The following is an 11512-nucleotide window of genomic DNA, read 5'->3' on the forward strand; positions in this document are numbered from 1 at the left end:
GAGTTCCGTAGTTGTGGGGACACACCCCCATTGGAGGGGTTAGGTCAAGCTTTGCCCAGAAGGTGGTCTTTGAGCTGAGTCCTGAGGCAAGTCTCCGAGGGGGAGGTTAGGAGGGACTGCATTCTAGGCATGGGGAATAGTTAGTACAAAGGCAAAGTGATGGGAGCTTTATAGTGGTGTGTGGGCCTCAAGGAAAAGGCTGCTTTGGCCGTACCACAGATTGCAAGAGAGGGAGCGATGCCTGATGGGGCTGGTGAGAGAGGTTGGAGCCAGGTGGAGCAAGGCTTTAAAAGCTCAACAGGGGAGCAAGTGGACTGGTGACTGATGAGGGTGAGGAGTCGGGGTGGGGCCAAGGGCTTTAGGAAGAGAGGAGGGTTTGGGTAGAGGGATCGTGGGGTCTGCTTTGGGTACAGTGAGTGTGAGAATGGGAGCCAGTCTGCGGTGGAGGTGGGCCCGAGGCCCCTGAAGCTCACATTTGGGCTGCCAGCCTCTCCAACCAGCCAGAGGCTGGCCCTGTGGGTCTGTTCTTGGCTGTCTGTGCTCCCCAGGGAAACAGCAGGTCCTTCCCCATAGAGAACAAGCCCTTTCACGAGCGTGTCCCCATACAATCAGGGCCGCACAGTCTGCGGCCTCTCCCCTTCAGCTTCTCCAAGGGCACAGGGAAAGAGGTTGGTCCCATGATGTCAGGGCTATGGGGAACTCTGAGGCGGGTGCATCTGCGCTGCGGCTTCTAGTCTTAAAGGGTCCCCTGCAAGTGAAACAAACTGCCAGGGATCGCGCAGCCAGTGGGTGTCAGAGCAGGGACTCAGGCAGGTCTTCATGGTGCTGAGGTTGGCGCCACTTTGTCCAGACGGATGAGCCAGAAAGTCATTTTCACGGACTTTGGAATGTGCTGCAATTTGCTCTTGGAGGAAATGTTCCTCCTGGATTCTTTTCTAAGATAGGCAGGAGTCATAGAATTTTAGAGGTGGCAGGGAGGTACCTGAGGCCATCATCAGGGGCAACTCTAACCTGAGCCCCATCCACTAACCAGCCTTTATTAAGCACCTCCTGTACACTTATTAAGTACCTCCTGGGCACTTATAGAATACCTCCTGTGCACTTATTAAGTACCTTCTGTGCACTCATTAAGTATCTCCTATGCACTTATTAAGTATCGCCTGTGCACTTATTTTATTTTTTCCCTGGGGACAATGAGGGTTAAATGACTTGCCCAGGGTCACACAGCTAGTAAGTGTCAAGTGTCTGAGGCCAGATTTGAACTCAGGTCCTCCTGAATCCAGGGCTGGTGCTTTATTCACTGTGCCACCTAGCTGTCACCCCCCCCCCCCCCGTGCACTTATAAAGCACCTTCCGTACAGTTTTTTGTGCACTTATTGAGTACCTACTGTGCCAGGCCCCGGGTATACAAATGATGAGGGGCCATCGAGCTTCTGCCTGCAGATCTCTAGCGCCTCCCTTTCCACACTGGGATGTCCGGCCTCAATGGGTTTCTGCACCTTCTGCTCTTTAGGACCCAGTAGAACCAGGTGGCTCCCTCTTCTCGTAAGAGCCTTCTGAGAGCTAAAGGCAGCCTTCTGTCCCTGCCAGTTGTAATGTAGACACCCCCTTTCTTTGACCAGTGAGCCCAGGTGACTTCAAAGCATGCTGACAAGTTGGTGAGGCCAGGATGGGATGAGAAATCTGACTTGTGTGATCCACAAAGCGGTGACCGAATAGGAATTTGCTTTCCCAAACCTCTCCCTCCTTCCCTCCCCCTAGCCCTTAGGATCAAGCTCAGTGGCCCTGGGGCCCTCAGTCTATGGGGGACACATGCCTTAACCCCCAGAGAAAGGGAACCTATTTAGGTGAGTGTTGAGGGAGTGACAGGAGCTTGTGGGGTGGGGTAGAGGAGGGGCCTCCCAGGGCCTCTGGTGGGAGGCAGCAATGTGAGTGAGGGCCCCGGGCAGGAAGAGTGAGGCAAGCTCTGGTGACAGGCTGGACGAGGGGGATGTTCAGGGAAGCTGAGATCACCCTGGGGGGCCTTGAATGCCAAGCCGAGCCTGATCCTGACCTCCCATGTGTTCATCTAGAGGGCTGTCGCCCTGTCCTCTGCAGTAACCACCTCATTTCTGCTCTCCAGCTCATCTTCCAGGTGACCCCACTGAGTGGGCAGCAGTGGGCGGTTGTGCTGAAGATGTCCTTGCCTGTCATCTTGCTGGATGAAGGGCTTAAGTACCTGTCCCGAAACCACCTGAATGGTGAGTGCTGTGGGGGCTGCTGAGGCATCAGGGCCCTTTGGCTCCTCACCAGGCACTGGGCCCTGCTGGGTGACCCCCACCCGTTGCCTGGTCCCTTGCTTGCTCTGCTCATGCTGCCTCTGTGCCCATGCCTGCCTCCAGCTCTGGCCGACGGCGGCTGCTAGAACAATTCCTCTCCTACCTTTGGGGAGCCTGGGGATCCAGGATTGCCTCGGGGACCCCCCATCTCCAAACAATGGTGCCCACAACCCCTTGCCACAGGAATGGCCTTTCTGAGTGGGGGGCCATGGTTGAAGGGGGGCTTCAGGCCCCGAGCTGGGCCTTCTGGACCTCTTTGGGAGTGGCCCTCAATCCCCCAGTCACCAGATTGGGGAGAGCCTGGATGATTGTCACCGGGTCCCCACTAAGATAGAGCTTGGCTGCTCAGAGAAGGAGAAAGATGGCAGGAGTTATAGAAGGGCCCTGGCCCAGCCCCCTGCCCACTTCGGCCTCAGCTTCAGGCAGGGAGAAAAGTTGTGAGTGGGGACCCTGCCCCACAGGACCCTTTATTGGCAAAGACCACGGAGCTGGTTCCAGGCAGCAGCCAGACTTGGGCGTCTGAGGAAGGCGTCCAACAAGGAAGGCTGGGATGTCTGACTCAGCCAGACAGACCTCTGTCATGGGACCATGGGCTTTCAAAGCTGGGAGAGGCCTCTGTGATGGTCTAGTCCAGCCCTGACCCTCACACACATGCTCAGTGTCACATACCCAGTAAGTGCTCATCCAGCTTCTTGGAGACCCTCCTGACGGGCAGCACCCCCTCAGAGCAGCCTCTCTTTGGGAGGAGTTTTGCCTGGCCCAGGGCTCAGGTTCCTCCCCCCCCCCCAGTCCAACAAACAGGACTAGACAGAAGGGTGGGGCTTCATCAGTGCAGTCAGTGGGGAGCATTTGTTAAGCCCCAGGCACTGAGCTAAGTATCAGCACAGAGTCACAGCCCACAAGCCTGCTCTGGCCTAAATTCCCTGCAGGCTGTTTGTTTGACACCTCAGATGGGGTGACCGGCCAGCTTTTGGGAGAGGGATTGCCCAGCAAGCTCCCCAGACCTAGAGGGCTGAGCTGACACCGGGACCCCTGGTCTCCCCCTCTCCCCACGTCTCAAGAGGAAGCACAGAAAGAGCTGAAAGGGGGTTTAGGCATCATGGAGCCCACTCTGACTCCTTGGGCCGCGGCCGGCTGTCCAGGCAGGCTTCTGAGAGATGGGGGGGGGGGTTTCTGCTGCTCTGAAGGACCCAGGGCCACTGAGCCAAACTAGGCCAGGGTCCCGAGCGCTGGGGGAAGAGGGGATGAAAATGAAGGGAGGAATAAAGGCGCTCCCAGCTGGGTCTGAGAGCAGGGTTCACAAGGAAGGAGGCTGGAGATGGAGAGGCCAGAGCTAGGAAGAGCCCCCTGGCCGTCCCCCCTCCCCTGACCTCCCAGCCAGGTCTGGCCTCTGGGCTCAGGGCTCAGCAGGCAGCACCACAGGAGCCCTGGGGCTGGGGGAATCGTGGGCACGAGTTTCAGGAGCCACGATCCCTGGGATCCTGGATACCAAGTGGGCCTGTGCTGCCCCCTCCAGCTCTGACCTGTGGTCAGGGCCTCCTGGCCATCGACTTTTGTGGGGATCATTGCTCTAAGTGTGGGATCCACGTGGAAAAGACAGGCCTGCCTAGAAGGGGCCCAGGGGTGGAGCCTCCCTGGGCCTGGAGTGAGTGTGTCTGAGAGAGCTCAGCTGTACCCTCCCCATCCTCCCCCAGGCCCTGCCCCACTCTCCTTCTGGGGTTGATTTGGGGGCCCCAGGCCTGATGGATCACAGTAGCTTGCTCACTGCCCCCACCTGCACTGCCACACCTCATCCGCCTCCCATGCCTGCGCTTGGACCACATCCTTACGGTCCCTCATCCTCATGGCCGCATCCTCGGCTCCTCTCTGAGTGTCCCTGTCTCTCACCAGGAATCCTCAGGACAGCCTCCCAGGCATGGAGCAGTCATCCTCCCCCAGGACCTCCCCTGGACACCCCACAAAACCCGGTTGGCCTCTGCTCTAGTTTTCTCCTTGTGCACTCTCTTCCCATGTGCCCCAGGTTCAGCCCCCAGACCCGAGGGTGCAGGGGCCTTGGGGCCAGCCCTGGGAAGGGGGCCGCCTCCTCCGGGGGCAGCAGTGGCCCATCTTGAGGCCTGTGGTCCCCTCCACCCACCCAGACCCAGGGAATGTGCAGGCAGGATCCAGGGCAGGAATGTCCCCAGAGAGCGGGCCCTTGGGGCTACACAGAGCTGCGGCTTCATTCCAGACGATGAAAATAACTTCCCCTCCCACAGTCCCGGCTGGCACGGCCACTATCTGGCTAAAAAATATTGACTTAAAACCAACAAAACCCTTGCCCGACTTTCCGCTCTGGCCTCTTTGGAGTGGTCTCAGCAGCTTCTCGGGGCTCCTCTGTGAACCTTCCTGAGCTTCATCCGGGGCCTGGGGTCATGTGGCCTCTGGGCAGGGTCCCGCCTTACCTGCTGTCACCCATCTGCCCTGGCAGCCCGCAGCACCATGGGCTCTGGGGAGGGAGGCCCTGGGGGACAACAGCCTCTGGGATGCCTGACTGGGGCCATGGGTGGGAGGACAGACTGGGCCCAGGTGAGCACTGGGCAGGAGTCAGGGGTCTGCCTTGAGCAGTGGCCTCCTCCTGGATTGAGCCAGTTCTGGCCGCCCCAGAGCGAGGCCTCTCTTGGGAATAACTCTGGGATTAATGGGGAGCCTCTCAGAGACCAGTGGGAGTGAGAGACAAGATACCAGTCTGTTCCCAAGCCAGCCACGAGGCCTTGTAGGGAAGTAAATTTCCCAGCATGCTGGTGACTGGTCCAGACTCTCTCAGATGATTTATAGGGGAGGAAAGAAAACAGAGAAGAGCTAATCCCCCAGACTCGGCGGAGGCCCTTCCTGAGTCCTCCAGGACCCCTCCTGCCTGCTCCTTAGGGGCGCCCCCCGCCCCCGCTCTGAAGAGAGAGGACCTGGCTTGACTGGAACTGAAGTGTCAGAGGGCAGAGGGCCACATTCCATCAGGCTGGGGTGGTTAGATGGGGGGGCCACAGCAATAGGGAGGGTTCTTGAGAAGAAGAGAGAGGAAAGGAGAGGAGAGGAAGGATAGAAGTCATGTTTAAGGACAAGCTGGAAGCTGAGGGGGAAGGAGGGGAGGCAGGTTCACTGTCCATGTGCAGTACCCAAGGGTGCTACCCAGGGGCCCTACCATTGATCTCTGAAACCCTGTGAAGACTGGAGTGTCAGTGAATTCAGAGGTCATCAAATGACCAGGCTTAAAGGGCCTGGCTGGCCAGGGAGGGCTGCGGGGCCCTGGATGGCAGTCAGGGTCCCCCAGGACTCAACAGGCTGGAAAAGGGGCCACATCCTAGAAGAGGAGATGGAGGGGAGGAAAGGAGGAGGGACCCCAGAAATAGGCAGCGGGGATGTGATGAGGACCCGGGGCTGCGCTGAGTTGTTCATAGAGGAGGATTGTCTGGGAAAGGTGGAGTTGGGCCACAGGCTGCCGTGTTCAGTTCTGGGCAGTGCGCTTTGGGAAGCGCGTGGGACCTCAGTAGCTTACCCACCAAGAACTGGGGTTGTTCAGCCTGGAGGAGAGAAGATTTGGTGAGGGTGGCATGATAGCCAAGACACAGAGCAGAAATCTTGGCCCTGAGGGAAGAACCCCAGAGAAATGTGGCTGCACAGGGAACTCTTGTACTGACCCAGATTTGGGAAGTTGCTTTTGGCTGAATTTAAGGGAAATTTTCAAGACACTTCAGGCTCTTCCAAAGTGGAGTGGGCTGCCCTGAGAGCTGGGGAGTCCCTCCATCTCTGGGCATCTTCGGGCAGAGGCTGAGTGACCACTTGGGCCCAGGATGTTGTAAAGGGGGGTTCTGAGTCAGAGAGCCAGGGATTGGTCATTACCCTTTGGTTTGAACTGCAGGTTTTCACCCCCCAACCTCAGGCAACCAGAGCTTTGGGTGAAGCTTAGGAGGAAAAACCCCTCTCCACACTGGGTTTATATATGCACAAAATAAAATGTAGAGGATTGTAGAGGAACCCAGTGATCTCACAGGAGGGTAGCCCCATGACCAAAAAAACCAAGTTCATGCATCCCAGGTTAAGGACATCTGAACTAGGTGGTCACTGAAGTCTCTTCCAATGTGAGGTTGGTGGTTGTGCGTGTGTGTGCATGTATGTGTGCGTGTGTGTGTGTGTGAGAGAGAGAGAGAGAGAGGGAGGGAGGAAGAGACAGAGACAGAGAGACAGAGAGGGAAGGACAGAGAGTGGGAGGGAGGAAGAGAGAAGGAGAAAGGGAGAGAGAAAAGAGAGGGAGGGAGGAAGAGAGAAAGAGAGAAGAAGAAAGGAGAAAGAGAGGAAGAAAGAGGGAGGGAGGGATAGACAGAGACTGAGACAGAGTGCACAAGTGCGCACTGGGCTTGGCATCTGAAAGACCAAAGCTGAAACCCTACGCTGGACACCTTAACTAGGAGGTCCTGTGAGCTCAGTTTCCCTGTCTATAAAACGGAGATAAGAGTGCCCACCTCACAGCAAATGCTCCAGTGAGATCATGTGTGTGAGGGGGGTTGCAACCCTTAATGCTCTGTGTAAGTCTCAGCTTAGGTCTGGTGTGTATTTTAACTCTGATTTGGGGGTTCTCCCCAAATACGTTTTTCTCTTAGAAGAAAAGAACCGGAAATGATGGATGCGACCCCTGCGCACTCTCACTTTCTGCCTGAAGCCTCGGGGGCTGGCTCTGCGGTCAGCGTTCAGTCGGGCAGCTCAGCGGCTGGCCAGTGAATGCCTGAAAGCAACATTTGGATCCTCTGGGTTCCTGCCCCTCCAGTTTTGTTTGTTTGGAGATTTTGTTCGCATGTGTCTGTAGCCCCTGCCCTCCTTAGGGCTCTGCCTCTCCCATGCTTGTGTCTCATCCGTAGTCTGTCTGTCTCTCCACCCCACCCCTATCTCTCTGATAGTCACCTTCCATCTCTCTGAGCCTGCTCCTCTGTGTTGCTCTCTCTGTCTCTCTCTGTCTCTTTGTCTCTCTGTCTCTGTCTGTGTCTCTGTTATCTTTGTCGTCTCTGTCTCTCTGTCTGTGTCTCTCTCTGCCTGTCTCTTTCTGTCATCTTTGTCATCTCTGTCTGTCTCTGTCTCCCTTTGTCTCCCTTCTCCCCACCCCACCCCCATCTCTCTCATTGTCCCTTCTGGTCTCTCTGGGCCTGCTTCTTTGTGTGGGTCTCTTGCTCTTTCTTCCTCCCTTGGAGGCCCAGGTGTGAGGCTGCTCATTCTCTGGGAGACCTGAAACCTTCCTGGGTTCCTTCTGCCCCCAGAGGCCTTTCCAGGGCTGGCTCGCCAGTGGGCGCACTGGTGCCAGACCTGCAGGCTCTCTTGGCCTTGAGGGGCCCGTCCCTGCAGACCCCTGAAGGTTAGTTTCAGAATTTTTACTCAGTATCATCGCTTCACAGCTAGAAGGGCCTCAGAGGGCCTCTGTGCCAGGCCTCTTTACAGGTGGGGAAGCTGAGGCTGAGGGAGGTGTCTGGACAGGAGTAGGGGCAGAGGCAGGCCGTGCACGCCCTCCTTACTGAGGAGCAGTTGGAAGGACTGGGCCGCTCCCACTCAGAATCTCCACCCCCAGAGCCAGCATGCCCTCTCCCCTGAGCCTCTTTGCCTGTTTCCTTTGCTCGGCCCCTGGAAAACCCCTTGTTTCCTCCCACCTTGCCCAGTGGCCAGGGTTCTCTTGAGGTCCTTGGGAGAACCCCCCCCCCATCCCCAACCATGGTCCTCCTGGGAGCTCCTTCCTGGAGCCCAGCAGAGGTGGCAACATCACCCATGAGACTCTGCCTAGCTGGGCCCTCAATCCCAAGAAGACCCCCCCACTCCCCCTCCCCAGAATAGCTGCTCCCAGCTCTTAAGGAAGGACCCCCCACTCCAGCTGGGGGGCTTCTGGGGGGCCTGTGAGTATAGAAGCAAAGAGACAGAGGCTCTCAAGCCCAGGCCTGGGGGTGGGGTGGGGCTGGTGTCTCACTCACCTCCACCCAACCTGCCCAGGTGAGCCCTGTGGCACCAGCCTCTGGCCTCTCCATCCCATGCCCAGCTCACCTCTGGTGTGGGAAGAGGGGGCCCAGTGTGAACCTAGGGACAACTGTACAGACTGGCTTAGGACAGCCCAATGGCCAAGGCCACACAGACCACCAGCGCGTGCCTGCGACGTTCTTTGTTCACTCACATGGGAAAGACTCAGCAACACCAGCCCCCGATCCTCGGGGGCCTTCTGGAGACAGCGGCACACTGCTCACCGTCCCTGGCCCAGCCTGTCGGTCTGTCTCTGCAAGCAGCTCTTGGGGGTCATGCCTGGGCTCTGCACTGCACCCACCACCATCTCCAGCTAAGCTCTAGCCCTTCCCCCCCACACTGCCCAAGGCCTGGAGCCTGACCCTGCTTCTGTATCCAAGCACTTTTGTGACCTTTGCTCCTGGGGCGCCATCTTGCCTAGCCGTGGGTGAATGGACGGAAGGAGGCCGGCAGAGGCTCCTGGGGTTTAGATTCTCTACAAAGCTGGGAGGGGAGCGGAAGAATGGAGAGGACGCCCAGCCCGGCTTCCTGCCTTGAGCGCCTCTGGCCAATGAGACCTGGCTTGTCCTCCTCCTCTGGGAGGCCCCTGTACCGTCCAGGGGGGTGGGGAGGGGCTTGGGAAGCCACCTGGGTGGGGGGGGGCATCTCCCCCTGCGCTCCCCTCCTGTGAGGACAGAGGCAGCTGCAGGGGAGGGAGCAGGAGGGGCAGCAGGCTGGGGAGGGGTATGGCTTCCATTCCCTTGGGCTTGCCCTCTGTCCCACCTGGGGCACCGGCCCCCCGCTGAGCCTCCCCACCAAAGCCTCAGAATCCCCAGGAGAGCCTGCTGCCTGCCCCCAAGACTGCAATAGCTGGTGTTGGAGGAGGAGCACGAGAGAGTTTGAGGGGGCAGGACGAGGAGGGGAGCCGACGGCAGGGTACAGGAGTGGGGCGCTTTTCGAGCCCGGGGCCCGGGCCCAGAGAGCTCCAGGCCTTTGCCAGGGGAGGTGGCATCATTCTGAGGATGAGGGCATTGTGCCAAGGAGGGCAGTCTCTTCCATCTGCTGAGGCCGGCGGTCCTCAGGAAGTCAGACTCCTGTCCCAGACCCTCAGGGCTGGGTGAGCCCTGGGGGCGTGTGTGGGGAAGCCCAGGGTCCAGCTGTGAGCAGTTGGAGAGGAGAGCCTGGGGAATGGGGGGGGATGGAGGACTAGGATCCCCGAGATCGAGTCCCCATCTGAGGTCCGGAGAGTGGAAGCAGGGCCCCAAAGCTCCAGAATCAGGTGCTGGGCGCTGGAGCAAGCAGAGTATTCCAAACCACCCCCACCGACAGGGAGGGGGGAGGGGGCGGGGCCTCCCACCGCCTCCATCGCCAGTGCTTCCCCCCTTGCTTGTGGGCAGATGTCTTTCCTTAAGCAAAAGAAGCCCCAACTTGACAAAGGTCACAAGTAGACTTTGGTCCTAGGCCTCCCGCCACTCCTCCTGTAAGCCCGGGCAGGGACCAGGCAGCTGCCCCAAGCTCCGAGCTAGGGCTCCCCGACGCTTAGCAGCCATCCCCGGTGGGCAGCTCCTTTGAGAAGGGGCCCAGGGGAGGTGTCCTACCCTGAGCAAACCCGAAGACCCCAAAGCTCTCTGCACCTCCTGCCCCTTCCCTGCACGGCCACTTAGACTGTAAATCAGTAGGGAAGTAGGAGCCAATTTGGCTGATTTCTTTACACACGTTCTTTGAGGACCACCCAGGTTCCATGGTGTGAGGATACAGAGACTTTTGCACAGCGACATGAATGAAAAATAGCACATTGGGTTCAAAAAGCCAACGGCCCAAATGGGCGAGAAGGGGCGCGTCTGGGCCGCTGCCGGCAGGGGTGCGGCATGTGGCGGTGGTGCAGGGAGGCCGGGGCAGCTGAGGGGACTCATGTGGGCACCAGAGTCCGGGGACCCGGGTCTGTGCGTACAAGGACTGGCTGAAGAATTTGGGCGTGTTGGTTCTGGCCCGCAGGGGCCGTTCTGTGCAGGACGGATCTTCTGTTCTGTGGCACCGAGCTGAGGAAGGACTGGCGGGTGACTCTCAGTTAGAGGAAAAAGAAAAGCTCTCCATGCCTGGAGGTCTTTGAGGCAGATGGGCTCCAGGGGGTTCCTACTCAGGAACAGTTGGTTTGCCATTTCCTTCTCTAAAGTCCTCATTTTACAGATAAGGAAACTGAGGCAGACAGGGTGCCGTGACTTGCCCAGGGTCACACAGCTAGTCTGCAGATCTGAGGCTGGATTTGGCCTCAGGGCTTGGGCACTCTTTGCACTCTGGCGCCCCCTAGCTGCCCCATGGTTTGCACCAGATGACGCCAAGGCTCCCTGTAGCTCTGAGATTCTGTGACCGCCACCTGCCCCAGGCGTGTTGGCTTGGGTGCAGGATTCTGGTTCTGAATTCCTTTCTTGGAACTCCAAGTTCAGGCAGCAATCCTTTCAAGGAATCTTCATCCTCTCATGGGTCTCAGGAGTCCTTTGGACACTGAGCAGGGAAGGGCTCTGGGATCACTGCCCCCAGTGTACCCCAGGTCTGGGAGGATTGGGGTGGAGAGCAGGGAGCCCTGGGGGGGGGCTCAGGGAGTCTGCCCAGGTGGACACTGCTAGCTGCCCCAACAAGAAAGGTGGTTTCCTATTTTCATATGCAAAAGTGATCGTTCCTGTCCCCTGCATGTGATGTCAGTAGCCAGCTGTGACATAATGTGGTGGGGGATCTGGGGCCGGAGGGGTGCTCTGGGTTTGCACAGTGATCGGCATATACTCACGGGGTTAGAGAAATAAAAGATATTTTGCTGGGAAAATGCGTGGATGTGCATTCCTGCCTTCTTGGGGTTCCCATTCTCGTCAGCCATCCCCCAGAGCGGGTGAGGGTGGCCAGATGCCCCTGGCCCAGGACCGGGCAAGGGGCAGCTGGAGGGACCCCAGCCTTTTCCCCCACAGGATCTCCTCAGCATGGTTCCCAGAGAGGGCGGGGCACCAGCCCCCGGACTCTGCTAGAAGAGGTCCCTTCACCAAGCCCCCCTTAGTGACTGAAAGAGGACTTTCCTTGGAAGGCTCAGGGGTCACCAGGGAGACCCTCCCACTTCCCTTTCCTATTTTGTCCCTCCTTATCTCAGCTCCAGCCCTCCAGGGTTCCCCCTTCCTCCTCCTCAGATCCAGCCTTGGCCCCTGCTCACT

The 11512-nt window shown here is 58.4% G+C and overlaps 1 protein-coding gene across 2 annotated transcripts in view; it reads left to right on the plus strand.

The window, feature by feature from the left end:
• ATP2A3 (ATPase sarcoplasmic/endoplasmic reticulum Ca2+ transporting 3) overlaps positions 1–11127 on the plus strand; it is a 92207-nt gene extending 81080 nt beyond the window's left edge. Inside the window, exons 20-22 of one of the 2 annotated variants that reach the window (XM_043993072.1) lie at positions 2123–2240; positions 4209–4285; positions 6950–11127. In XM_043993072.1, coding sequence (XP_043849007.1) covers positions 2123–2240; positions 4209–4285; positions 6950–7006 — 252 coding nt within the window. In that variant the 3' untranslated portion in view covers positions 7007–11127. The remainder of the gene's footprint in view (positions 1–2122; positions 2241–4208; positions 4286–6949) is intronic. The other variant, XM_043993073.1, reaches the window with a different exon arrangement.
• The last annotated feature ends 385 nt before the right edge of the window (positions 11128–11512 follow it).

The sequence above is a fragment of the Dromiciops gliroides genome, chromosome 3 (assembly GCF_019393635.1).
Source record: "Dromiciops gliroides isolate mDroGli1 chromosome 3, mDroGli1.pri, whole genome shotgun sequence".
NCBI classification, from domain to species: domain Eukaryota; kingdom Metazoa; phylum Chordata; class Mammalia; order Microbiotheria; family Microbiotheriidae; genus Dromiciops; species Dromiciops gliroides.